The sequence below is a fragment of the Ascaphus truei genome, chromosome 5 (genome assembly GCF_040206685.1).
Source record: "Ascaphus truei isolate aAscTru1 chromosome 5, aAscTru1.hap1, whole genome shotgun sequence".
Taxonomy (NCBI): domain Eukaryota; kingdom Metazoa; phylum Chordata; class Amphibia; order Anura; family Ascaphidae; genus Ascaphus; species Ascaphus truei.
The window spans coordinates 14,740,636-14,768,507 of record NC_134487.1 but is presented as its reverse complement, the minus strand read 5'-3'; the positions used below and the strand labels follow the sequence as shown (position 1 = coordinate 14,768,507).

Sequence of the window (27,872 nt, the reverse complement as noted above, 5' to 3'; positions counted from 1 at the left end):
ATAATGATTCCCAGTACATGGATAACAGTTCCACACAGGGATGTGGGGGTAATTGGGCGTCTCTCTCTCTCGCTGATATAGTGTGCAGCCAGATCATTTGCCTCGTGTATGAATCTTGTTAAAGCAGCTGAAGATCATATAGCACTGAGCGATTTCAAATAAGTAAATTACAGGATTGAAGCAGGGGGTCTCCGGAGCTGATCTGCATTCATTCCAGCTCCGGAGACACCCTGCTTCCAGAGATACAGGCCTCTGTAGGTGCTGTTGGTATCTCCGTGGAGATTAAATATCCAGGTCACGCAGGCCAATAGGAAGCTGCCAGGGATGACATCACAGCCTCCTATTGGCCCGCGGGACATTTAAACGCCGCCATTATATTAGGCACACCGTTTCTCTGACCGGCACCCCCTCCCGAGGTAAGTATCTCTGGAAGCAGTTAATGCAGTTCAGCTCCCGGGACCCAGATTAGTGCTTTAATCTCACTAGTGGAAGCGATGGAAGAACCTGGATACGTTGGCGCAGAGTCCGAATGTTGCAGTTTGCTGCTGAGTTTGGAGCGGTGTGCATGTGTGCGACACTCCTTAATCTCTGTTCTGTAATCTCTCCCCCGCCAGGTCAGTGTTCGGGGTTAATGTTTGTATGCTCTGCAGCAAGAGTATTTATTACTCTACACCAGATAAGCAGTGAACTCCAGGATTAGTGTCTGTGTGTTTATTCATTTTCCTAATGCTACAGCGCCCATATTAACCCCTTTTTGTAGGCAGGACAGCCTGCAACACTACAATGCCACCTGGGCAATGAGGAGGTTAATGCAGTCCAGTGCAAAATATATTATTTATGTTCAAATTGTCTTTACAAAGGCAATCCCCAGCTGTTTGTTTGTTTATTTTTTAGTTTGGAGCAGGGGGTCTCCGGAGCTGAAACCCAGTAATTTCAGCTCTGGGGACCCCCTGCTTCTGGAGATGCTTACCTCCTGAAGGGGGTGCCGGCTTCTCCTGCAGGTTTCAGCTTCATCACATGGGCCAATAGGAAGCTGCACCTCCCATGACGTCACGGCTTCCTATTGGCTCGCAGGGCGCGGCATCTTCGAAGCGCAGACACATAGTGAACCCTGGAGTGGCTCCCGGCGCCCACTACGGAGGTGTCTGGAATCGGGTAGTCCCCGGAGCTGAAATGTAATAGGGGTTCGCTCCGGAGACCCCCTGCTTCAATTCTGTATTTTAAAAAAATGAAGGGGGAAAAAAAAAAACCGGGTTGGGTCGTCTCCTTTTAATTTCAAACATTTTTATTGGATTTTCACAGAAAAAGATAAATACAGAGCGAGAATACTCAGATCACAAGGCCCAGAGACAATCCGGCTGGTGGATATCGCATATAACAGATTTAGAACGGACAAGAGACATTATCCATAGTCCAACCGCTGCAATCATCGCGAGTACTTCTTGTAAACATGCCCGAGTAGTTTGGGGGCCTCCAGGACCTGTCCGCATTACATCTGGGTGTAGATTGTGTTCCTGGTTAACCACTCGGGAAAGAAAGAGAACAAAGACAGATAATGGAAACAGGGAAAGGGGGGGGGGGTGTGGGGGAGAGAGAGGGAGGGTGTGGGGGAGAGTGGGGGGGGGGGAGAGGGAGGGGGCGTGGGGGAGAGAGATGGGGGAATGAGTCCCCTGTCTTCCCCATCTGCTGCTAGCTTTGGGAAAGATATCTCACTTTGATCTGATTTCCTGGCCCAACTCCAATTTGCCTAGAAATGTTGCATTATTCAGTATTGTCCGTCCAGGGGGGATTTTATTTGGGAGTCTTTGGGCTGAGAAGGATCATCCTGCATGGCCTCTTTTTAGAGGTGCAATCCCACATAGCCGGCCAGAAAAGACAAATGTAACAGACGAACTGGCTTCTATAAACAAATCTAACAGTGCTAATAGCAAAGGTTTGGCTGATTTTCATTTTGGAGGAAAATGAGTTACAAGTTTAATTTCCCTGGGGTAGTGTTTGTCAACCAAGTGTTGTGTTTTTTTTTTAAATATTTACCCTTATCCCCCCCCCCCCCCCTCTCTATCTTTATCAGAAAGCCAATAAAGATGCGGGGAGGGGGGACTGTGGCTGTACGAGCACTTGCTGATCGCACAGTGGGAGCAGCCAGAGGAAATCACACCCCTGCCAAGTCTCAATAATCAGTGTTCGACAAACCTATACATTTGCTCGCCCCGGGCGAGTGGATTTAACCCCCGGGCGAGTAAATATTGGCCCAAGCAGCACATGTTTGGTACTAGGTGGCGAGTAGATTTTTTGGTGATTTGTCAACAACTGTCAATAATAATATAACAATACTTCTAGATTTGGGTAGAGAACAGCGTTAATCACCCAAATGAGACCCCTTTAAACCGGACCCTGGGATTAGTTCTCTCTGGTTTTAGGAAGGATTGCTCCTTTAAATTTGCTTTTAGTCCTGATCACAAACCGTATTGTAATGTCCGCCAGTCATTTGTTTATATTGGGCCAGAATTAAAGGGATTGTTGTTATTAAGCAAATACCTTTAGTAGGGGGGTGGCCGACAACAGTCCTCAAGGGCCCCCAACAGGTCAGGTTTTCAGGAGGCGCAATCAGTGGCTGACTTCGAAGCCGGGGTATCCTGAAAACCTGACCTGTTGGGGGGGGGGGGGGGGTCTTGAGGACTAGAGTTCAGAACCCCTATAGCTCCCCAACAGGTGGGTCAATCAGTCCCTGCTTCAGCACGGTCTTCGACTGAGCCACTGATTGAGCCACCTGTGCTGAAGCCGGGATATCCTGAAAACCTGACCTGTTGGGGGCCCTTGAGGACTGGAGTTGTCCGTCCTTGGTGTAGTCGTGCAAAGCCTAATCACGTTTGAATTACTGCTGGCTTCTTTCTCCGGTGAGCAATGAGCCGAACTGCGCTGTTTTTTGTCCCGGAAGACCTCAAATGTCCCGAATTACTTATGGTCAGGGGCGTAGCTATAGCCCGGGCGCCCACTCTTCCTCTCCCCCTCCCCACCTCTGTAAAGACAGGTGGGGGAGGGGGGGGGGAGATGGTATGCAGCCAGTGGAAGAGTTACTTGAGGCAGAGCAGGACTGCAGGGGAGGAGCGCGCTCTAGTGGTGTGACCCGGAACTTCCAGTGTCTGCTGCTAAAGTGCGCGCTCCTCACCTCGTGCTGTCCTGCTCTGCCGCAAGTGATTCTACTACCGGCTAATTCTTTAACACCGGGGGCCCGTCGCTGCCGCATACCATTTTTTTTTTTTTTTTACAGATTTGTAATAAAGGAAATCACACTGGTTCTCTTCCTCGTACTCCCCCGCCTCCCCCCCTCCCCCTCCAAATCACGGTTCCTTTAGGCTTGGGTCCCGCTGCGTCCGGCGGCGCGTGCGTGTTACCCACCATCACCTGGTATCCTCCCAAGCCGGTCCCAGTCCCCCCTCGCTGCACGGCTCACTACGCGCTGTGACGCGTCAGCCGCCAGGGGATGCAAGAGAATTGAGATCCCGAGCGGTGACGCGTCACGTGGTGCACGAGTGAGCCAGTAAGGAGGGGAGCAGGGAAGGAGCTATGGGAGGGAGCCGGGGAAAGTGTGTGTGTGTGTGGGGGGGGGGAGGGGAGGGGGGAGGACGGACCGAGGGGGGGGACCGACGGGGGGGGGGGGGGGGGACCGGCGGCTCCCGCTCGCTACAGACCGCAGGTAGCGGTCAATTGCCTCTCAGCGCGCCGCCTGCATGCAGTGCGGGCAAGAACACTGTAGAGGATTGGTTAGACACTCGAACATGCCCCAAGCACTCACAACTCACCAGGTAGGAACAAAAATAAAATACATTTTATTAAACTACATAAAAGTTGCAAACTGGGGACATACTGGGACAAAACAAACAAAACTCTCCTCCCACATGTTTCACGCTCTAACAGCGCTTACTCAAGGCTGCTGACAACAAGCCATATTGTACTACGTTTATTGCTTCATATAACCACTATCCCTTCCATGTGCTGGGATTTAAGTGTCTTTAGAGCTGCCAATGGTCTCTATATATTTCTCATGCAGTGCGGGCACGCTGACTGAGGCAGTGCGGGCACGCTGACTGAGGCAGTGCGGGCACGCTGACTGAGGCAGTGCGGGCACGCTGACTGAGGCAGTGCGGGCACGCCGACTGAGGCAGTGCGGGCACGCCGACTGAGGCAGTGCGGGCACGCCGACTGAGGCAGTGCGGGCACGCCGACTGAGGCAGTGCGGGCACGCCGACTGAGGCAGTGCGGGCACGCCGACTGAGGCAGTGCGGGCTCGCCGACTGAGGCAGTGCGGGCACGCCGACTGAGGCAGTGCGGGCACGCCGACTGAGGCAGTGCGGGCACGCCGACTGAGGCAGTGCGGGCACGCCGACTGTGGCAGTGCGGGCACGCCGACTGTGGCAGTGCGGGCACGCCGACTGTGGCAGTGCGGGCACGCCAACAGGCAGTGCGGGCACGCCGACTGAGGCAGTGCGGGCACGCCGACTGTGGCAGTGCGGGCACGCCGACTGAGGCAGTGCGGGCACGCCGACTGAGGCAGTGCGGGCACGCCGACTGAGGCAGTGCGGGCACGCCGACTGAGGCAGTGCGGGCACGCCGACTGAGGCAGTGCGGGCACGCCGACTGAGGCAGTGCGGGCACGCCGACTGAGGCAGCGGGGCCTGTTAGTGACCTGAGCGAGACTAAAATGGCCAGCTCTGGCATCACTGCTTCGGGGTCATTGCTGGACATTGGCCTGCAGCCAAAATATTTAATTTTGAAGACTTGGCAATGCATGAAATAACATCTTCATAATGAAGCCTTGTGTTTCTCCTTTCAGGAGATTACACCTTTAATTAGTCACACTAGGTAAACCAATTAAAGGTGCAATATTTCCAATGGCGCATATATAAAAAAAAATCTATATACATATACCTGTAGGGAGAGTCTTATTTTAATTCCTAAAGCACTCTCTGACCCTATAACCGTTCCACCCCAACAATTCCCTCTATAGACATGAGTTCAGGTATTCCCAACCTGTCGTACAATTACCATTGGATGTTACCCCAGGTCCTCTGCTTCAGGTTGTATTGGAAAAGAGAGAGACGGAGGCAAAGAGACAACAAGCCCGATATTCAAAGCAACGCCGCGATCATAGTGCAGGATCGCACGCCGCGAAAACAACGTGTGTTCCTCAATGAGGCCGCCCATAGTGCGTGCGAGTGTGCAGAGCGATCACGCGGGCAAAATTTTGAAAATACAATCCAAATTGTTTTCTTCGAGCGACGGCCGCGTCACGTGAGCAGTTCAGCCAATGAGGGGCGAACTGCTCACGTGATGTCACGGCCACACCTCCCGATACCTGCAGTGCATGTTTCCTGTGCGCGTGACATCACGCGATCGCGCACGCCGGCACTACAATCACGGCCTTGGAGGTGTTTTTACAAGAAATGTTCTATTGTACAAGAAGTAGTCAGGAAAAACCCATTAGATTTCTATAAGTATAGGTGCAAGTAAGCACGGTGTCTGGTGTTAGTGACACTGTTACTGCTGCAGTTGTGCAGCATGCTGAGATTGGATACTGCTGATGTAATCCATGCTGGGATATTTGCACTGACCTCATGTATGTTGCCTCATAATAAATATTGGCATTGATATAATGCATATTGGTTTGGATTAAATGGCACTGATATACAGTAACATATATAACTGACTTGTACTTAATGGCATTGATATAATACATACAGGCATACCCCGCATTAACGTACACAATGGGACTGGAGCATGTAGGTAAAGCGAAAATGTACTTAAAGTGAAGCACTACCTTTCCCCCACTTATCGATGCATGTTCTGTACTGCAATCGTCATATACGTGCATAACTTATGTAAATAACACATGTGTAATAGGCTCTATAGTCTCCCCGCTTGCGCACAGCTTCGGTACAGGTAGGGAGCCGGTATTGCTGTTCAGGAACTGCTGACCGGCGCATGCGTGAACTGCCGTTTGCCTATTGAGCGAGATGTACTTACTCGCGAGTGTACTTAAAGTGAGTGTCCTTAAACCGGGGTATGCCTGTATTGGCTTGTATTTAATGGTCTTGATATAATGCATATTGGCTTGTATTTAATGGTCTTGATATAATACATATTGGCTTGTATTTAATTGACATCATAATAAAAAGATGACGGGCGCCTATTTGCGCAGTGTATTCATTTGCACCGCTAATTGAACGTGTTCATTGGAGTCGTGTTGCTTTGACTTGTTTGGTCACACTCCACCAGCAGTCCTGAGAACACCATGAGATTGAGAAGCATTGTATTAATGCTGGGTGAGCTTGGATGGACTACTGCAGGGGTGGCTAACTCCAGTCCTCAAGGGCCACCAACAGGCCGGGTATTAGGGATATCCCTTCAGCACAGGTAGCTCAGTCATTCTGATTGAGCCACCTGCGCTGAAGCAGGAATATCCTTAACATGAACTGTTGGTGGCCACTTGAGGAGGGGAGTTGGCCACCCCTGGAGTAGAGATTCCAGGTGACTGGCTCATGCACTTGGCCTTCCTGTGATCCCTGATCACAAGATCCTGTAACCTACTGTAGTGTGCATGGAGCAGCGAGAAAGGCCCAAGAGACTGACGTTGATGCATCTGCTGTCGTCCTTCAGTGAAACACCCTGTGCGGGGAACCTGCTATTTCCTTAGCACGGGGCGGGTTAGAGAATGTTGCTCTGCTGCTCTTTGCATGAACATGATGGTAGGCGGTCAGATCACCAACAGAGTAAAAAGTGAACATATAATAGCAGCGTAATGTGAATACAAATATCACTTGGAAAAATGTGAACAATTATTATTCTGTGCTGACCCAAACCAAGTGATCTCGGCAAATCTATATCTATATATGAAATTGTGGTTAAAGAAACCATATCTGAATATGGAAAATACACAACCTTATCTCAAGGGTTAATTTAGAGAGAGTGCTGCTATCCAAATAAGATGGCTCGTCCTCCCAAAAGCTAAAAAGAAACAGGCAAAGGACGAGCGCACGGCTCTCATAGAGTTTCTTTCTCTGTGATGTGCAGCACTTTGACTAAATAAAGCTGATTTTATTCCAAGTTTGGCTGATTCCCATCTCGTAGTGACCGCCTATCATCTTTATTTGCACGACTCTCATAGTTTAGTACTTAAAAACATATTGCTTATTGTGGAAAGGGTGAGTATCACACGTACAAAAAGGCACTTCTATAAAGCATATCATGTAACATATTGCCGTGAGTTACCACAACACCACCTGAACACCGTTTCCACACACGCCGCAGATTCGCGCTGACCGCTCCTGGTCGGGGCGGCGACAACAAGGCAGATGAATAGAAGGATTTCCAATCAATGCGTCCACAGGCCCGGAAAATCCAACGGAAACGCGATCGCTAGTCAGTGGCACACACCAGTAGGAGTATCACTAGAGGCGGTAGCGAGCAGTGGCTGATGATGTCACCGACGTGACCATACGGCAGCACGTCATAAAAAGCCCAAATGTAACTGCAAACATAAGAAATACACACAATGTTTCGAATAAAGTCCACAGACTAGAAATGCAACGCGTTTCGCGGTGCAAACTACTTCATCAGGGATGGTAGGTCAGATCGCTAAGCCTGCAACTGAAGAAAGACCAGTGGGTGTCAGGCTTTCATATAATGCACTGGTTATCAATCTGTGTTCCATTTTTTTTAAAATACCTTGTGACCTTGGGCCAGTCACTATCTCCCTGTGCCTCGGGTATCAAACATAGATTGTAAGCTCATTGGGGCAGGGATTGTGCCTGTAACATTCTATGTACAGGAAAGACTACCACGCGCTATATTATTATACTATTGGGAGAAAAGCGCTATATGAAATAAAGTTATTATATGTTACTCATGAGACAATCATTTTAATTCTGTAATATTTCAAATAGCAATTTAACAAAAGGCTATTAAATATTTTACTGTAATATTAGAAAATAAATATATATTCTATCATATAGAAAGCTGTTAGTTTATTTAGAAAATATACACGCTGCCACAGCATACTATTTTTCTGTGCATCAGATAAGTGAATTGGAGTTACGCTGAGTCTTCATACATTGGTGAATGTTTTAAAAGGTGGAAAACCATGGACATAAGGAGCAATCTGTGTGCGGATATAGCACCGCCTGTCTAGTTTAGTCCCTTATCTGCCAGGAATACAATGTAACACTAGCCTTTTCATCCCATTATGAATGATTTCATGTTTAATAAAGGGCATTCTCCATTGCAATTTGCTTCTTATTTAACATCACTTTAAAAAAAAAAAAAAAAAAAAGGATGTACGTCTTTATTTATAAGGCGCCATTAATGTACATAGCGCTTCACAGTAGTTATACACGTGACAATCCTATAAATGGTGTTTTTTCACTAAATTCTACTTCCAATAAATCTGGCTATAAATGTCTTCTTTCTTTGTTAGATTCCTGGGGGGCCATCGGCAGCTCGGACGTGGTAATTCTCCTGCACGGTTTCCCCACCTCAAGCTATGACTGGTACAAGGTGGTGCTCTCATCTCTGATTCAGTAACTTCTAACCCAGGGTTTCCCCATCGAGTCCCGTCCTTGAGAACGACCTTCAAGCCAGGGCTGCGGAGCAACGCAGGCCTGAGCAAGTTTGGCTTGGTGATAATTAGCCAGGTTAATTAGGTGTTCTTGAGGGAAATCCTGGAAACCTGGTCTGTTGGCTGTTCTCCAGGACTGAACAGGGGGGAAGCCGTGTTCTGGCATTTTAAAGGTTTTATGTGGGGTGTTGGGGATGCTGTTATAGTTTATGTATATGGGTACATCATATATAACAAGTGCACTGCGACAATTCCAGATGTGCAAGTTGTGCATAGGGTAGGACTGGGTGATTTGGGGGAATACAGGCAGAACGCCTCGTTAGAGGGTGTATGAAATGTTTTCAAATACATTTGAATTGCACGTCAAGGCTAAAGCACTAACATTTGCCCAAGGAAATAAAATAAATTAAACATTGGACATATGGGTTAGAATGGGCCAGATTCACTCACTCATAAAGAGTCATTTATTTATTTTTTTGCGCCAAATTCATGAAGACAAAATTGGGTGCAAAAAAAAAAACAAAAAAAACTGCCTTGAGAGTAAATCTGACTCCTCATACAGCAGCAAATTACCCAAAATGTGAAATGTTAACAGGATTGAACCCAGGGGTTTTCCTAGAGCTGAGAATAGAGAGGGTCTTTTCCAAAGGGTCTCCCCTCCTGTTAAAATACAAAACTAAATGAGAGACGCTGGGAATGCAGAATTAAAGAATGTGCTTCTCTCTGCCTCTTATCGTGTGCGCAGGAAAATAAATATATATTCGTTGCGAGCTTTATACCACGTACTTCTCTGCTGACCAGCATAGGGCCATTTAAGCCCGTGTTATATTGAGGTGTACCTAATGCTTTATCATGAATGGGCCATAAGGGGTCATCCGGTGTCTTATGGAATAGCTCCACTTAGTAAATATGGGCCAAATCTGTGTATCTGTGTTATCCTCCCCCCTCCCCCCACCTCTCGTTGAGTCCTATTAGAAATAACACCTGCCCCTATTACTTGTACGGGAGTAACATGTAGCCATTTATAAGATTTGAGAATTTAAATGCAGCGATCTCCAAAGTGCTACAGTGTAACGATGGAAGCACAGAGTGGCTGAAGAACGTGTAAATGGCACATTACATGGATACATCTCCAGAACAATGGCAAGTGTGTAATCCAGTAAGAGCAACTGCATTTCTATTGGCTTCTTCAGTAAGCTCCGAAGGGCGGAAACTCTCGTTGACGTGACTGAGTGTCTCTGATCACTGAGCGCCGGCTGCTTCAGAGATAATGGAATAAGATCGGTTTTCTCTTGTAGAAATTCAGATGTTACATTTTGTCTGGTAGCCCTTGAGGTGTGTTGGGGGTTCTTTCCTTGTGGCGGTGGGACTGGCTGGAGTGTGGGGGCGGCGTGGGCTGGCCGCAGTGTGGGGGCGGTGGGACTGGTCGGATTGTGGGGGCGGTGAGATTGCGGGGTATTCAGTAACACTCCCCCCTCCCCCTCTCTCTGTGTTGCAGATCTGGGACGGGCTGACTCAGAGATTCCATCGCGTGATCGCCCCAGATTTTCTAGGATTCGGGTTCAGTGACAAACCGGTAAGTGGAGCAGATAGTGTATAATATCTCCCTCCTGCACAAAGATGTGATGGCTCCGGAAAAATAACCAAATGACACGTGCGCTCCACAGGTTTACATGAGCCAGCAGTATACAGGGATCAAGTAGGTCACTGCGATGCTGTGTTTAAAAGGAAACCGGGATTTGGTGATTTTTAAAAAGTTTTTTTTTTTTTTTTTTTTTTGGTATCCCGTCTCCGGTTATTAATCGCCTTCATTTTCCATCGACCTGTGTAAACTGGGCCTGTCCTGGGTAAAACAAGGACATATTTAGTAGGTTTAGGCTCCCCCCCCCCCCCCTCCCCTGAAAAAGAGACTGTGTTTATCTCTTTGCTACAAGAGGTAACTGCATTACCCTGCAGGCCATCGGGCGGCAAGGGGCCGTGCCTTTTTGGCATTAGAGATTACATTTACTTAGATTGTAAGCTCTTGGGACAGCGTCTCCTGCTGGCATTTACCTGCTGCACTTATCCCCATTTGTTTGTCATTTATTTACCTTGTATTGTATTTGTAATTTTGTAAAGCGCCGGGCACACTGTTGGCGCTATAGAAATAAAGTGACCCGTACGTACGAATCAGAAATCCCCCCTTTTTGTCAGACTGTATCGATCTTACATCAGAAGTCACGTCCCACTGCGTCTGCCTCCCTCCCCTGAAGAGCTTGCAATCTAGACACGTGTAGTGGGCGTGCAAAAGGTCTGACAGTGTAAATCCGTGGAATCAAAGCGTGGCCGCTGCTTGGGCATAAATGAACGAGCGTCCGTAAAAGAAGACAGAGAAAGTAGCAGACTCTACTGTTCCCTCTAACACAACAAATCACGTTCTACAGCCATGTAGAAGAGCACAGCGACTGGGATTAAATGGCCGTGATGATGCAGAATATCACAGGATATTCACCATCACGATGCCCGCTGGGGCAGTAACCCCGGCTACATCTTCAACCGGGAGAAGGTGACCAGTTCTATGCCAAAGCGTTCTGTAGGAAGGATGGGTTTCGTGGTTGAGTGTTGACGTTAAGGAGATGGGGTGAGTGAGTCTTGTGAATAAGTGAATCCGTTTTAATGCTTCCCCGTCCACGTTCTAAAACGGGACACCCTCCTCCGCGTGCCCGTTTTTGTAACACGTAACCCAGATTCGTTGTTGGCCTTGTTAAACCGCTGCTTGGCGTGTGATGATGATGATAATGATGATGATGAACGAGTGGGGTTTGGGAAGACTCATGACTCGTGGCTCTTTGCAGAGGCTCCACCGATATTCCATTTTCGAGCAGGCCAGCATCGTGGAGGCGCTGACCCGTCACCTGGGCCTGACGGATCAGAAAGTGAACCTCCTGTCCCACGACTACGGAGATACTGTCGCCCAAGAACTCCTGCACAGGTGAGAGCTGCCGTGGGGGCTTCTCCCTCAGTCACTGGCGGGGCGGGGGGGGCTTCTCGTGTAGGGCCAGATTAAACTAATGACCGGGATATGTTTGGAGAGGTTAAACAAGGTCATTTTATGCCCAACTCCTCCTGTGTTGAAAAGTGAGTTCCTTTCAGCACTAAAGGGTTTGCACCAATCGGATAAGTGTATATATATATTTCTACATTTATTTTTCAAAGTTAACCCTTTAAAGTGTTTTATTAATGTAATATTAAAGGGTCTGTAGCTTTTCTCTAAAAAATTAACCACTTCTCAGTGTAACTGGCTTCTGTAACGAGAGTAAATTACCCTGAAAGTAACCATTTGAGTTATTTGTATCCGGTGAAAAAATGAATGTTTCTATTGTCTTTGGACCTCTTAATTCACGATCCTCATATACTTATATTTAACTGTTTGCCTAACAATGGGCATCGTAACTACCCGGAAGGGGGAATCGCTCCCAGGGCAGAAGCACACTGATGGCAGTGGTGTGTTTTAAGGCAGTGGGACCCTTCACCAGTCCTCAAGACCCCGCAACAGGTCAGGTTTTAAGGATCGGCTTCAGCGAAGGTGGCTCAATCTCTTGCTCAGTCGAAGACTGCACTAGTGCTGAAGCTGGGATGTCCTGAAAACCTGACCTGTTGGGTGGGGGCTTGAGGACTAGAGTTGAGCACCCCTAGTTTAAGGTGTTACATCTGGGTGACTGATGTCCTATTAAACTCTGAGACCTATAAAAGCTGTAAACACGGGGAGGTGGGACATGGAAGGGAGTTGATTTGCTCTGGCTGCTCCCTTTTGTCTAATGTCTGTGTGTGCAACAGGAGTTTGCACAGACAAAGCCCCCTTTATTTTACCACCTCGCTGATAAGGACAGGGTGGGATAATGGCAAAGAAAACACTTAATTAACAAACACTCCCCCATTTAGAAGGGCCAAAGAAATTCAATCTGTAATTCATTTCCAAAGACACAGAAGCAGCCACATCTTTGCTTTTACCATGGTTATGTTATTTTCAAGGAAGCTAATCAGATGTCCAAATTGCTTACAAAAGTTTTTTTTTTGGGGGGGGGGGTCAGCTACAAAACAATGGACAAAAAGTAAAAAAATAATTGATGTATGGATTGACAGACAGTCTTTAACACCAGAAGATGCTTGTGAGTGAGCTGTTTGGGAGGAGGTAAGGGAGGTTTCCTGTCCGTTTGCACCTCTCTAATCACCGTTTCAGTCGGCCGGGTCTGAGGATGCGTTTACCTCTGTGTGTGTATAATGTAAGACACGTGATTTAGGGGGGCTCACCTCCCAGTCATCGAGCCCCCTCAATAGGTCAGGTTTTCAGAATATCCCTGCTTCAGCACAGGTGGCTATCAGAGGCTCAATCTTCAACTGAGCCACCTGTGCTAAAGCTGGGTTATCCTGAAACCCTGACCCCTTTGTGGGAGGGAGGATAGGGGTGGGGGGTGTGCGAGGACTGCAGCTTAGCCCCCAGCTACAAATGATCATTTGAGAGAGATTCCGGCCCTGTGTCCTGCAGTAAATGACTGGACGCTGATGCATTATGCTCTATATAATGTTCTTTCTTTTTAGGTATGAGCACAAAAGAGCCGGACACATTAATATCGGCAGCTTGTGTCTCTCTAACGGAGGTAAGTGGATCATTTCACTGTGATGATGGGGAGGAATAGAGGGACAGAATTTGGCGACGGTGAGATCCGCGTTCTTGCACTTGGTTTGTTAGGGGGGTGGGCGAGCTAATTTTTGGGGCCGAGTAGGTAGAAGAAAGAAAGAAAGAAGGGGGTTGCACGAGTGTCAGATCCAGCAAAGGATAGCTCCCCTGCATACCATCATAACTTGCACTCTCTGAGGTGTCACTCTCACACACTACTGCAGGGCTGGCCAACCCCAGTCCTCAAGGGCCACCAACAGGTCAGGTTTTCAGTGTATCCCTGCGTCAGCATAGATGGCTATCATTGACTGAGCCACACGTGCTGAAGCAGGGATATCTGTTAATCCTGACCTGTTGGTGGCCCTTGAGGGCTGGAGTTGGCCACTCTTGCTGTGTTTGGATTACCATGCCGTTTGTACCTCCCCTACCTCTCCACGTGTGAACACGTAACTCCTGAGCACCATACACTATATAATGTTTGGATACAGCGTATAGTCACCTACACAGAACTTGATCAGTAATAATTACAAACCAAACCACGTGGGCGCCATGTGCTGCGACTTGGTGCTGTCTAGTATATCTGAGTCTGTGTTTAGGCGTAATGTCTTATCTTATGGTTAGGGATTCCAGTTTTTAGGTTTTAACCGGAAAAAAAAACTTCACCGGCGGACCATCTTACACTTTTGGTTAAAATCGGCATCCTTTCCTATCAAATTCCATTTTAGTGGCAGCCACAGGTAGGAGACGTGGGCATTACAGGGGGAGTATGGAACATAAAAAAAAAGTGCACCGATAAATACTGAATTCAAATTGTGTGTCCGTTACTTTTTATTGTTAACACAGATTTTTTTATTTATTTTTTTAATAAAAAGAAAACGCCAGAAAAATAAAAATACACTGATTTGATGAAAAATCATACACCGAAAACTGGAATCCCTATTTATACTACAGGGGAGTAACGATGTCTTGCAGAACATTATAGATGATCGTCCATAAAGACTCATTTATATCGTTTATAAAGGCAGCCGCCGGATGCTGAAAATGTCCCCTGGAGATATTGTGTGCGTTTTTATCATGTGAAAAGTACACCACGAAGAAGCTACTGTACATTGTGGATGATAGTTTTGACCTTGCTTCCCTTTTTTAACCTTTTTCGGTTAAGGAACCCTGTAACTATATTGTGACACTTGGAGATCAGATGCATTGTAAGGAACCCCAACCCCCTCTAATAGCGCGTCTGAGATCAGATGCATTGTAAGGAACCCCGACCCTCTCTAATAGCGCGACTGAGATCAGATGCATTGTAAGGAACCCCGACCCTCTCTAATAGCGCGTCTGAGATCAGATGCATTGTAAGGAACCCCAACCCTCTCTAATAGCGCGTCTGAGATCAGATGCATTGTAAGGAACCCCGACCCTCTCTAATAGCGCGTCTGAGATCAGATGCATTGTAAGGAACCCCAACCTTCTCTAATAGCGCGTCTGTAATCAGATGCATTGTAAGGAACCCCAACCCTCTCTAATAGCGCGTCTGAGATCAGATGCATTGTAAGGAACCCCTACCCTCTCTAATAGCGTGTCTGAGATCAGATGCATTGTACATTCTTCTGTAGCTGAAACAATTTTCAAATGACCTGAAAACTTCAGGTAACCCTTTACGGATGCCCGGGGAACGCCTGCTGAAAAACACCGGGCTAGAGAATGAGATACTATGTAAGGGAAAGTGCTGGGGGAGGGGGAGGAACGGATATTTAAAAAAATAGTCTATACTAAAATACCAGTAATATGCAACATCTTCCATGCCATCATACTACACCGCCTACCAAATGTGAAAGATGATGGATAGAGGGTTTGAACGGGCCTTTGTAAGATGGTGCACTCTCTCTCTCTCTCTCTCTCTCTCTCTCTCTCCTCTCTCGTCTCTCTCTCTCTCCCTTATCTCTCTCTCCCTTATCTCCCTTATCTCTCTCTCTCCCTTATCTCTCTCTCTCTCTCCATTATCTCCCTTATCTCTCTCTCTCCCTTATCTCCCTTATTTCTCTCTCTCTCCCTTCTCTCTCTCTCCCTTCTCTCTCTCTCCCGTCTCTCTCTCTCCCTTCTCTCTCCTCTCTCTCCTCTCTCTCCTCTCTCTTCTCTCTCTCTCCCTTCTCTCCCTTCTCTCTCTCTCCCTTCTCTCCCTTCTCTCTCTCTCCCTTCTCTCCCTTCTCTCCCTTCTCTCCCTTCTCTCTCCCTTCTCTCCCTTCTTTCTCTCTCTCCCTTCTCTCCCTTCTCTCTCTCTCTCTCTCTCCCTTCTCTCCCTTCTCTCTCTTCTCTCTCTCTCTCTCCCCTCTCTCTCTCTCTCTCTCTCTCTCTCTCTCTCTCTCTCTCTCTCTCTCTCTCTCTCTCTCTCTCTCTCTCTCTCTCTCTCTCTCTCTCTCTCTCTCTCTCTCTCTCTCTCTCTCTCTCTCTCTCAAATCAGCTTTATTGGCATGACGAAAGAACATTTCAGTATTGCCAAAGCGTGAATAATAGGGGGTGGGGGACAATAATTACATGAATACTAGGGGGTAGGGTATAATGATTGCACGGTATATGGGTAACAGTTTCGCACAGGGCTGTAGGGGTTAGTGTACGTCTCTCAGCTTGTGGCAGGTGCTGATATAGTGTGCCGCCAGTTCTGCTGTGGTTTCATCTTCTCCCAGGAGGATCGCTATTTTTTGGTTCTCTTCTATATTATTAAAGTTCTGGATAACAGCAGTGAGTTTCTCTAGGTGGCCACTCCTCACTTCAGAGTATTGTGTGCAACGCAACAGGAAGTGTGTTTCATCTTCTACCTCTCCTAGTTCACATCTTTGGCACAGTCTCATCTCCCGGGGCTTCCAGTTCTGGCTGTGGGCACTTATTCTGTACTGGCTCAGGGTCTGTCTCCGTTTTGGGTCTTTTACCTTCATATATGTATTCTCTCTGTAGGCTGTGGTAGGTCTCCAGCTTCTTTGAGCGTTGGATATCATTTTCCCACACAGTCACATACTGCTTCTTCATTTCGTTGGCGATTGAGTTGATTTCTTTTTTCGGCAGGTTGTTGATCTGTGTGGGGTTTTGTCCTTGGAGTGAGAGGACAAGTTATTTGATGGCACAGGGTTTAGTGAGGAGGTCCTGGCTTCGCATTGCTCTGTAGCAGTAAGACTGTGGGTGGCTGGTGTTTAGTGGGTGCTCAGCCCAGCATGCATTGTTTGATGTACTCCTGTGTACTTGGAGAAGGTATTTGCAGAATTCCAGATGCAGTATTTTTGTTGGGCTAGTATCCCATTTTGTGGAGTCTGGGTATGTTACAGGGTCCCACACCTCGCTGCCATACAGAAGGATGGGTGTGATGATGCTGTTGAATATTTTCTCCCAGATTCTTATTGGTGGTTTGAGGTCGTACATCTGTTTCCTTATTGCATAAAATGCTCTGCGGGCCTTCTCCTTCAGTGTATTTATGGCCAGGTTGAATTTCCCTGGTGAGCTGATTGTTAGACCAAGGTATGTGTAGCTCGTTGTCTGTTCCAGTGCATTGTCGTCCAGTGTGAATTGCAATATGGTTGGATGTGTTTTAGATTTTTTCTGGAATACCATTATTCTGTTTTTTTCTAGGTTCACAGAGAGTGCCCATGTCTGGCTGAATTTTTCTAGTATTGCCAGTTTCTGTTGGAGGCCTTGTTCTGTTGGAGACAGCAAGAGCAGGTCGTCTGCGTATAGTAGAGACTTAATCTCAGTTCCAGCCAAGTTGAGCCCAGGTGCTGAGGAGGATTCTAGGGCTGCTGCGAGCTCATTGATGTAGATGTTAAAAAGTGTGGGACTCAGGCTGCAGCCCTGTCTAACTCCACGGCCTTGATGGAAGAAGTCTGTCCTTTTGTTATTAACTTTCACGCAGCATTTATTTTCAGAGTACATACTTTTGATCGTGTCGTATGTTCTCCCCCCTATTCCGCTTTCTAGTATTTTCAGCAATAGGCCTGGAGGCCAGATGGAGTCGAAGGCTTTTTTGAAGTCCACAAAGCAAGCAAAGATTTTGCCCTTGTTGGTGTTGTGGACGTGCTTATTAATCAGGCTGTGTAGGGTATAGATGTGATCCGTGGTGCGGTGGTTTGGCAGGAAGCCTGTCTGGCTCTTACTCAGTACACTCTGCTCTGTCAGGAAGCTGAGGATTCTGCTGTTCAAGATGCTGTTGAATAGTTTTCCCAGGGTGCTGCTGACACAGATACCTCTGTAATTGGATGGGTCCATCCTGTCTCCTTTCTTGTGGATAAGGGTTATCAGTCCTTCGTTCCACAGTTCAGGGAAGTAGCCAGTAGTGAGGACCAGGTTGAACATTTTCAGTATTGCTTCTTGTATAGATGGATTGCTATACTTCAGCATCTCTTGTAGAATGCCATCTGGTCCGCTGGCTTTCTTGGTTTTTATTAGTTTTCTTTTTTCTTTTATTTCCTGGATTGTGATTGGTATGTCAAGGAGGTTTTGGTTATCTTTTATAGTGTTCTCCAGTGATGTTTGTTTGGTGAGGATTTGTTTTTGTTCTTGCGTCAGGTTTTCTTCTGGGATTTCTTGGTAGTAGTTTTTCCAGATGTTGCCATTCTGAATGGCCAGGTGTCTGTTATTCTGCTTTGTATCCAGATGTTTCCAGGTTTGCCAGAAAGTATTTTCATCTAATGCTTCTTCAATTCTTTCTAATTTTTTGGCAATGTGGTTTTGTTTTTTCTTCCTTAGGGTTGTGCCTGTAATGCTTCAGGTGTTGGTGATACCTCATTCGTAGTTCTGTATTGTTTGGGTCTCTGTGTTTTTGGTTTGATATTGTTCGCAGGCTTTTTCTAAGGGTGTTGCATTCCTTATCAAACCATTTTTCTTTGATTTTGTCATTTGTTGTTGGTCTGTTAGGGCTAGTTTTTTTCAGGTTTGATGTCTTTGCTATTAGATGGAATATTTTGTTGAGATTTCTTACTGCCAGGTTTACACCGTGTTTGTTCTGCTCGTAGTTTGTGTCCTGGAAGCTTTGGAGTAGGTTTCCAACTTCTGAGCTGTTGATTGTTTCTGTGTATGTCGCGAGGCTCTGTTTTGTCCATTTGTAGGTGGCTTTGAGGCTATAAAGGTTGGAGAGGGGTTTTTTGTGTTGTGCTTGGTTGGTCTGGTCTCTTAATAAAGAGCAGGGTTTGATTGTGGTCTGATAGGGGTGATGCTGGTGTAACTATGAAAGCACTGATGGCTTGTGGGTCTATGTCGGTTATTGCGTAGTCCACTACGCTGCTGCCCAGCACAGAGCTATATGTGTATCTACCCAAAGAGTCTCGTCTTGTCCGTCCATTGATAATGTACAGTCCCAGACCGCGACACAGGTTTAGGAGCTCTTTACCATTTTTGTTTGTTGCACTGTCGTAGCTGGTTCATTGACGTGTCACAGAGCTATGACAAGTGTCATTTCCAAAGATGTAGTTATTTCCATCTGAAGATATGAAATCCTGTTCTCTGCCTGTTCTGGCGTTCAGGTCTCCACATACCAGCACTTTACCCAGGGTCTGAAAGTGGATTGCCTCTGTCTGCAGGGTCTCGAAGATGTCTGGACTGTAGTATGGGGAGTCGGAGGGGGGGATGTATGCTGCACATAGGTATGTGTCATATTGATGGGTGAACATGGAGCCTTTTATTTGTAGCCACAAGTGGCTATCTTCTCTCTTCATTGGGTTTATTTGGCTGTTAAGCTCCTCTTTGTACCATATTATGATTCCTCCTGAATGACGGCCTCGTTTTACACCTTTGTGTTTTTGGGCTGGGACTAGGAGCTGCCTATAACTAACTCTCTCTCTCCTCTCTCCTCTCTCTCTCCTCTCTCTCTCCTCTCTCTCTCCCCCTTCCCCCCTTCTCCGAAGCACAGGCTCTTCCACCATGTTATCACCCCTTTAACTCGCTTCCTGAGCTTTTTAAATAATCCACTAAGTCTGATGTTTTTTCTCTGTGCCATTTCAGGTATCTTCCCTGAGACTCACCACCCCAGGCTTGTACAGAAGGTCAGCTGAACCATTGTTAATATATTTTGAGACCACAATGCATTGCTTCTATAAGGCCCCCTTGCAGCAACTTTTAAACGAGGGTAGGACGATAGTGGAGACTGTAATTATAAATTATCTAATGAACATGGTTTCCGAACTGTATCCAAAATATTCTGATATAAAGGAACTGTGTGTATATGTGTGTGTATATGTGTGTGTATATGTGTGTGTATATGTGTGTGTATATGTGTGTGTATATGTATGTATATATATATATATATATATAACACCCCATCCTACTTATCCTATACAACAATATTGCAGTATTAGTGCTTTTTTTTTAATGCACTACTATGCATCGTATATAATGTTACATTAAAGTGCAATATTTTATAACCTTTTGAATGATAACATTCAGAATAAAAAATTATTTGAATTCCTAAAATATCCATCATTACTAAATAATTTTCGGGGAATGCCCTAGTAACCTGACTGCAGAGCCTTGGTAACCTGACTGCAGAGCCCTAGTAACCTGACTGCAGAGCCCTGGTAACCTGACTGCAGAGCCCTGGTAACCTGACTGCAGAGCCCTGGTAACCTGACTGCAGAGCCCTGGTAACCTGACTGCAGAGCCCTGGTAACCTGACTGCAGAGCCCTGGTAACCTGACTGCAGAGCCCTGGTAACCTGACTGCAGAGCCCTGGTAACCTGACTGCAGAGCCCTGGTAACCTGACTGCAGAGCTATGGTTGAAAACCAACCATACATATGCCAGTGCATAGTCACTGAGCAACGCATTGCAGGCCCCATAGGGGTTATTAGGACGGTCTAGGAAATGTACTCGTCGCGACCACATTTCCGCCGGCGTTTAGCTGCAGGTGACCTCGCTGCCGGGATCCTTCGCGGCGAAGGTAAGTCACTAATCTTAGCCTTTACCCTAAAGCCCCCTAATATTGACCCCTAATACTAATGCTACCCCCTACCCTAAGCACTAAAACCCCTACAATTAACCCCCCACCCTAAAGTTAACCTCCCCCAACCTAAAACATACCTTCTCATAGAAAACGGCGGGTCCAGCGGCTGCGGCAGAGGGTTCCCCTGCGGCCAGACGCCGACGGAGACTTGGTTCTGGCGGGGCGGCCGTGACCAAATGTCCCATTCCGTTAATCGGGCGGCCCCCCTTTCATTAAAGCCAGGGTCCGACATTTAAATTGCGATGGGAGATTTCAAAGCCAGTCCCATGTCCTATATAAAATGGGAGACACCCGCACAGAAAGGAACGTGACACATTGCGCTTCGGCCGCGGTTTCATTCTTCCGTTATTCTGCAGGTTGCATTATATTACAAAGTGTTTTTGTTTCTTTTCCCCCCGCTTCTGTGTAGCTGTTAAAAGACAGTGGGATTTTTTCACCCATCCTCACCAGACTGATGAACTTCTACCTCTTCACCAAGGGGTGAGTTTGTCTTTGCCGAGGTGTCTGGGGTAATAAGATCTCTCTTCTCATAATCTTTTATGTATAACGCGCCAGCATATTCCGTCGCGCTGTACAATAGGGTCGGAAAGACGAAAGACAATAAAATAACGAACGTTAAGACACATTGCTACAGTGGGTGAGGAGGGGCCTGCCCCAAGGAGCTTACACTCTATAAGGAAGGGTGAGTGGAAACATAGGGTACAGGGGGACACAATATTTTACCCACGACCAATAACAGAGCAGCGGTAACCTCAGCGAACGGCACGACTCTGGTGTCATGTCCAAGAGAGTTTGAGGAAGAGTAAATTGAGACCCCCTCACCGCAGACATGCAGGGGGAGCGGCTGACCAACACCAGGTGGTCTTTAAAGTTGTGCAGTGATGGCATATTGGGGAGACGCTTGGGGTGCTAACTTTGGTGCGACTCTGGTGTTGTGTCATCCCAAGTGCAGTACAAAGGACTCGGGGTCATTCCCTTAAGGTTGGAGGAAAGGAGATTTCACCAGCAACAAAGGAAAGGGTTCTTTACAGTAAGGGCAATTACAGTGTGGGATTCATTACCCATGGAGACTGAGATGGCAGATACAGTAGATATGTTAAAATAAAGGTTGGACATCTTTTTAGAAAGGAAAGGTATACAGGGATATACCAAAATAAGTAAACATGGGAAGGATGTTGACCAAGGGAGTAATCCGATTGCCAATTCTTGGAGTCAGGACGGAATTTATTTTCCCCCTTATGGGATATCATTGGATGATATTTCCCTGGGGTTTTTGGTTTGCCTCCCTCTGGTTGATACTTATCTTATATTTGTATTTACAGTATTTTATGTCGTCTACATTTAGCACATGTTGGCCTTGATGGACGTGTCCTTTTTCAACCTCATCTACTCGGTCACTATGTCCAAGATAGTTTGAGCAAGAGATGATCACCAATGCGTGTAGCAAATAAAAAGGCAGGAATTCAATAAGCAGAATGTAACTGAGTTATAATGTATCTAGGGCTGTGCACCATTCTCCTTCTGCTCATATTGATGCACAGTTTATTTAGTGCGTTGATGCGCAGTTTATTTAGTGCGCTGATGCGCAGTTTATTTAGTGCGCTGATGCGCAGTTTATTTAGTGCGCTGATGCGCAGTTTATTTAGTGCGCTGATGCGCAGTTTATTTAGTGCGCTGATGCACAGTTTTAGTGCGTTCATGCGCAGTTCATCACCAGCTGAAGCTTTTATTTTCGGGTGGTGGGGGGTCCTGGCAAAGCCAATATTCCAGTTGAGTCCACGCGCCATGTCTGACGGTGGTTTGACGCTTCCTTTTCACAGAATCAGCGAGGTGTTCGGTCCCTACACGCAGCCCTCCGAGGCAGAGTACTGGGACATGTGGACTGCGGTCAGGACCAACGATGGGAATCTAGTAGTAGACAGGTACAGTACGTTAATCTGATGGTTCAGGCGAATTACCCCATTCAGCGCTGGCATCCCCTGTTCCCCCGGAAGGGCTGAAAGGTACAACCCCCTCTAAGTAATATTGGAATATATTTGATGCCAGTACATCTGTTTGAAATAGTTTGTAAAAGAGTGAGTGTCAATGCAGGGTTTTTGTAGCCTGTGTCCAGCATATGTGAATGTAAAGTTATACAGTATGTGATAACAGCCGCCCGGTCACTCAGTATTTTGCAGTATATAAACCAGCGACACAAGCACAGGGACCGCTGGGTGGGAGCTCTTACCAATGCATCGGTTCCATGTGAGTATTTTCTTGGGTACCCAATAAATCAACAATTACACCTTTCCTTTCTTTCTCAAGACATAGGAGTCTGTTTTTATCACAGTCTTCCATGTGAAACCGGTGCCAAGAATATTAGGCCACCGCCCTGCGTTAACAAAAAGCATTAGGTACTGCTCCAGTTTTGCAATTATTTTACACCCTGGGGAAGAAATGGAAGGTAGCTGCACATTAAACCATATTTAAACAAACATGTATTACTCCATTACTTGCAGACAACGTTTCGACCCTCATACTAGGTCTTCCTCAGAGCAAAACTGAGCAAGACCCTCTAGTGCTGGTTGAAATGTCTGTGTTTTAAGGCGCAGGAGAGTGTGTGAGAGTGTGTGTGTGCGTGAGAGTGTGTGCGTGAGAGTGTGTGCGTGAGAGTGTGTGCGTGAGAGTGTGTGCGTGAGAGTGTGTGCGTGAGAGTGTGTGCGTGAGAGTGTGTGCGTGAGAGTGTGTGCGTGAGAGTGTGTGCGTGAGAGTGTGTGCGTGAGAGTGTGTGCGTGAGAGTGTGTGCGTGAGAGTGTGTGCGTGAGAGTGTGTGCGTGAGAGCGTGTGCGTGAGAGCGTGTGCGTGAGAGCGTGTGCGTGTGCGTGAGAGTGTGTGCGTGAGAGTGTGCGTGTGCGCGTGTGCGTGAGAGTGTGTGCGCGTGTGCGTGAGAGTGTGTGCGCGTGTGCGTGAGAGTGTGTGCGCGTGTGCGTGAGAGCGTGTGCGTGTGCGTGAGAGTGTGTGCGTGAGAGCGTGTACGTGAGAGCGTGTGCGTGTGCGTGAGAGTGTGTGCGTGAGAGTGTGCGTGTGCGCGTGTGCGTGAGAGTGTGTGCGCGTGTGCGTGAGAGCGTGTGCGTGTGCGTGAGAGTGTGTGCGTGAGAGTGTGCGTGTGTGCGCGTGTGCGTGAGAGTGTGTGCGCGTGTGCGTGAGTGTGTGTGTGTGTGCGTGAGAGTGTGTGTGTGTGTGCGTGAGAGTGTGTGTGTGTGCGTGAGAGTGTGTGTGTGTGTGCGTGAGTGTGTGTGTGTGTGTGCGTGAGAGTGTGTGTGCGTGAGAGTGTGTGTGTGTGTGCGAGAGTGTGTGTGTGTGTGTGTGTGTGTGTGTGTGCGTGAGAGTGTGTGTGTGTGTGTGTGCGTGAGAGTGTGTGTGTGTGCCTGAGAGTGTGTGTGTGTGTGCGTGAGAGTGTGTGTGTGTGCGTGAGAGTGTGTGTGCGTGAGAGCGTGTGTAAGCCCTTTATAATTGTTTAAATACAGTACAGTCTGGTCACCTACATACTGTAGGAAAGGACAGAGGCTGAACTAGATGCAATGGCTTGAATAGAAATCCAGTGTATACAGTGGAGGTGCAGTCCCACCTAGGTGCAAAGGGAATTAATGGTGGCAATAAGTTAAATAGGTTAAATGTAGGCGATTTGAAAACTATCAACCTGGTTTAAGTATTTCTATTGCCATTTTTAATGAATCGGTCACCCCCCCGGCCGGGGGTTATTGTAATCTGCTTTTTATATATATACCGCAGTGCATCTCATTTACGGGCCGCTGGATCCCGTCAACCCTCACCCTGCGTTCCTGGAACATTACAAGTAAGTTGAAGGGACGTGGCAATAATAAAGATGGCGCCTGAAAAGCAAAAGATTACGACGCATGCAGGAGCTCTACATTAGGGGGGGCTATGGTGATGTGAAAGGGCAACGCCTTCATTAGATAGGTGTGAGCCAGTAGTGACTTAAAACTAGGCTCTGACACCTTAATAGGCAGTAAGAAGGGTGGGACACAGCCGCCGTGCTGGTCCTTTCTGCCATGTAGTAACTAAGGAGGGAGAGGGAGGAGGGGGTATGATGAGTAAGGGGGTATGATGAGCAAGGGGGTATGATGAGTAAGGGGGTATGATGAGCAAGGGGGTATGATGAGCAAGGGGGTATGATGAGCAAGGGGGTATGATGAGTAAGGGGGTATGATGAGTAAGGGGGTATGATGACTACTTGGATATGTTACAAGCTTCCAAACGGACCCAGAGAGGTTGGAAAGCTGGTAACATAACTGCTATCCTTAGATTCAAAAGCTTGTAACACATCAACTACTTGTTGGCCCAATAAAAGGTATCGTACCCCCGACTCCCTCTCCCTCCTGTGTTACTGCGCCTCTTAATGGAAGAGTTCTTCATAGACGTGTGCACCGGTCTCTTCTTCATGGGCGCGTCGTTATACAGCGATGGATCGGTCCACAGCTCTGTATTCGTTCATCTAAATGTACTCCGCACGTGTGCTCTTCCCGACGAGTGGCACTTTGCAGTGGGAAATACTGGTCATTAAATAGTGATTAAAATGGACCGTTTTCTATTTTCTTGCCTGAAAATGTGTTAATGTACAAGCCATATAACGTGCAGTGTGGTCCTCCCCATTTGGGGACCTGTGGACCAACCTGTTATTTGTTGATGTTTTTGCATCACAATTCATAGTATTAACCCTTGATTTGGGTGGTATGTTTGAAGGTCGTTATGTGACTTGTTACATATAATGCATCGACCTGGATTCACTGAAGGTCAATATTATCGCTGTTCTTTATTTGTGTGCTACATTTACGGTTATATTCGCTACAGATTAAACGTTTAAATAACGCAGCGGTAACTCATTTTATCGCAGCGATAGGAGCAGGCTACATTTAATGCCAGGATCATCTAATTACATATGCAAGAGTGTTACATTTAACGACTTTCGCAAATCAGCCTGCAAATGAAGTACTAATTACCTGATCACGTGCTGCTACCAAAATCTCTGATGCCCGGGGATATCGGGCTGCGACTAAATATGTCCCCATTTTACCATCAACCCCTAGGCTGGCATTGTGCTGATCTACTGTACACACACATACAGAACGTGCACCCACACACACACGTACTGTACACACATACATATAGAGATATATAGCGGCCACTATGGACATAGGCAAGATAAGACTAGTCAACCTAGAATAATGCTAAAAGTACAGTACCGAATATTAAAACTGTTGAACCTATTAATATATTAGCATCTTCGAAATCCAAGTGACCATAGTAACATGCCTAACATTGGCACATACTGTATAAGTACTGTATCCTTTTTGTATTTCATTTGTAGGGTGTTTGTTGTATGTTAACCCTTCTGGTGCCTGAAGACATTCCTTTTACAATGCATTGGTAGCCTCAGGCATCAAAGGGGTTAAATAATGTCCTGCCACAGGGTTTTATTAAAGGACCAGATGCATTCTCTGCCCCCCCCCCCCATCCCCCCCAACCGTGTTGATTTCAATTCCGGGGAACCCCTACTTCCTGAGATACTTACCTCCGTAGTGGGTGGTGGTAGCAGCTCCGCAGGTCTAAATGTCCTGGTCAAGCTAGCCAATAGGAAGGCGCAAGGTATGACATCACAGCTTCCTATTGGCCCGTGTGACATGGGAGTTTTAAATCCGCCATTCCGATAGCATTGTGTGGATTGTACTGATGCAGTTATTAAAGGGGCAACAAAAATAAATAAATAATAATAAAATAAAAGACGGCTTGGACTGCTGCTGTAACTTGGTGTCCAAGTGATGCAGTTTGGACTCATTTACAAAATCATTCTAGTACATACCATTTACATTAGTGCATCATGGGTTTCTCTCAACACCGGTTTCCACCTTATACCTGACATTTTGTAACCAGAACTGCGCCCATTGAAAAGGTTGGTACATAGACGCACAACATATAATGCACGTTTTTCTTGCGTCAAGGTAACGTCATTTCCACTTGTGATGCCTGGCGCATACACACCTCCGTTACCGTGCCCCTCACCCTCCTCTGTCTTTTCTCCGCAGGAAGGAGATTCCCAAGTCCACGTTATCTGTTCTGGACGATCATATCAGCCACTACCCACAGCTGGAGGATCCCACGGGCTTCCTGAATGCCTATCTGAACTTTATCAATTCATTCTGAGCCGGAGCCAGGGAGAACCGCGTGTTCATACGGTGCAGCGGTCTGCTTAGGGTGACCTTCACCGCTTCATCCTCAGAGATGCCACACGGGCCTGAGATTTAGCAATAAGGCATTCAATGAGTTTGATGACACTTTGAGGGAAATATGGTCCTTGAGGTTATGGCTACCAAACTCAAGCAGTGGCTACAACCTAAAATCTCAGGGATGATCTTTAGCCCAATTTGCTTCTGGGGTCGGTCTTTATATGCTCTCATATAACATATTGACGTCCATTCTTATGTGCTTGTTGTGTGGTTAAGTCCACTTGCTTATGGCCTGAAGCGCTCATCCATTTGTTCTGGATGGGTGAGTTAGAGCCGATCTGTCTGGAGCTGAAATATCTGGACGCTCATCTCATACAAGTATTTTCTGTCATCTCTGATGTTACCCAATGCAAAAAAAAAAGTGAGCTTGGTAGTTTTAGCTCAAAAAGAAGCAGTTCTGCAATACTGGGCATCTTTTTGTACATTAATAAACGCAATAAAAACAGATCTATACAGCGTGTGAAAGGGCAGTTTATCGAGTCGCCAACTAGACGTACAGGTAATGGACACGTAACACTAAAGTGGGGGCTCACTGTGTACAAATATCTCTCGTATGCCATGGTGAATACTCGCAATTAGAGGTCAGGCGGACGTGCGGCACGCATCAGCTCCGTAACCGATGCAGAATGGACACATTCCACCGATCGGCAGAGTTCTCCAATGCATAATGCGTCTACTTTACAGGGAGTTGGCCAGTAATGATACATTTGTAAGCTTGGTGAAACCTACCTCTTACAAAATGAATAAACACAATATGTCTGCGATGGCACGCTTACAAGTAGTTAGTGGTGGCAAAATATGTGAATGCCCCATGATGATGTTGCTATACTCTGACTCCTCCCTTTGGGAATTAAAAAGATTTATTCCTCCTTACATTGCTTATATCTCTGCTAGTTTCTGTATTATAAGGAGTGGGTCAGCAGGGGGAGTCCGGTTTATATCAGCCCCTTGTGGCCCTGGGCAAATTAATTTATCTCCCTGTGCCTCAGGCAATAATATTAGATTGTAAGCTCTATGTGGCGGCACTACCTATAAAATTCTATGTACAGTGCCGTCTACCACCTGCTAAATTGTGACGTATTTGGAGTCCGATTGAGAAACCCTATATGAAATAGTTATGTTGCACTGTATATACTTGTTGAGGCCTTTGTTCAGAAGAGTTTACAATGTAACTTTTCATGCGCCATGATTCTATCCGGGTTTCCCCATTTAGAAAGTAACGTTCTTACCGCTAAACTACTCCTTCGGCCCTAAGATATCAGTGTGTTTTATACCCAGGATTTCTGTAATGAAGGCCAAGCTGAGACACAAGGAGCTAGGTTACACCGACCTCATAAATCGG

General features: G+C 46.8%; 1 protein-coding gene across 6 annotated transcripts in view; it reads left to right on the top strand.

Annotated features, from left to right (window-relative positions):
* Positions 1–26,983, top strand: part of MEST (mesoderm specific transcript) — a 39,679-nt gene extending 12,696 nt beyond the window's left edge. For 2 of the 6 annotated variants that reach the window (XM_075599356.1, XM_075599362.1), the window contains 10 exons: positions 8,474–8,553; positions 10,113–10,190; positions 11,449–11,585; positions 13,193–13,251; positions 19,251–19,291; positions 20,656–20,726; positions 22,067–22,168; positions 22,398–22,490; positions 24,018–24,081; positions 26,330–26,983. In XM_075599356.1, the coding sequence (XP_075455471.1) occupies positions 8,474–8,553; positions 10,113–10,190; positions 11,449–11,585; positions 13,193–13,251; positions 19,251–19,291; positions 20,656–20,726; positions 22,067–22,168; positions 22,398–22,490; positions 24,018–24,081; positions 26,330–26,497 (893 nt within the window). In that variant the 3' untranslated portion in view covers positions 26,498–26,983. Of the gene's footprint in view, positions 1–8,473; positions 8,554–10,112; positions 10,191–11,448; positions 11,586–13,192; positions 13,252–19,250; positions 19,292–20,655; positions 20,727–22,066; positions 22,169–22,359; positions 22,491–24,017; positions 24,082–26,329 lie in introns of all 6 variants that reach the window. The other 4 variants (XM_075599359.1, XM_075599360.1, XM_075599358.1 and 1 more) reach the window with 4 other exon arrangements.
* Positions 26,984–27,872: the final 889 nt, after the last annotated feature.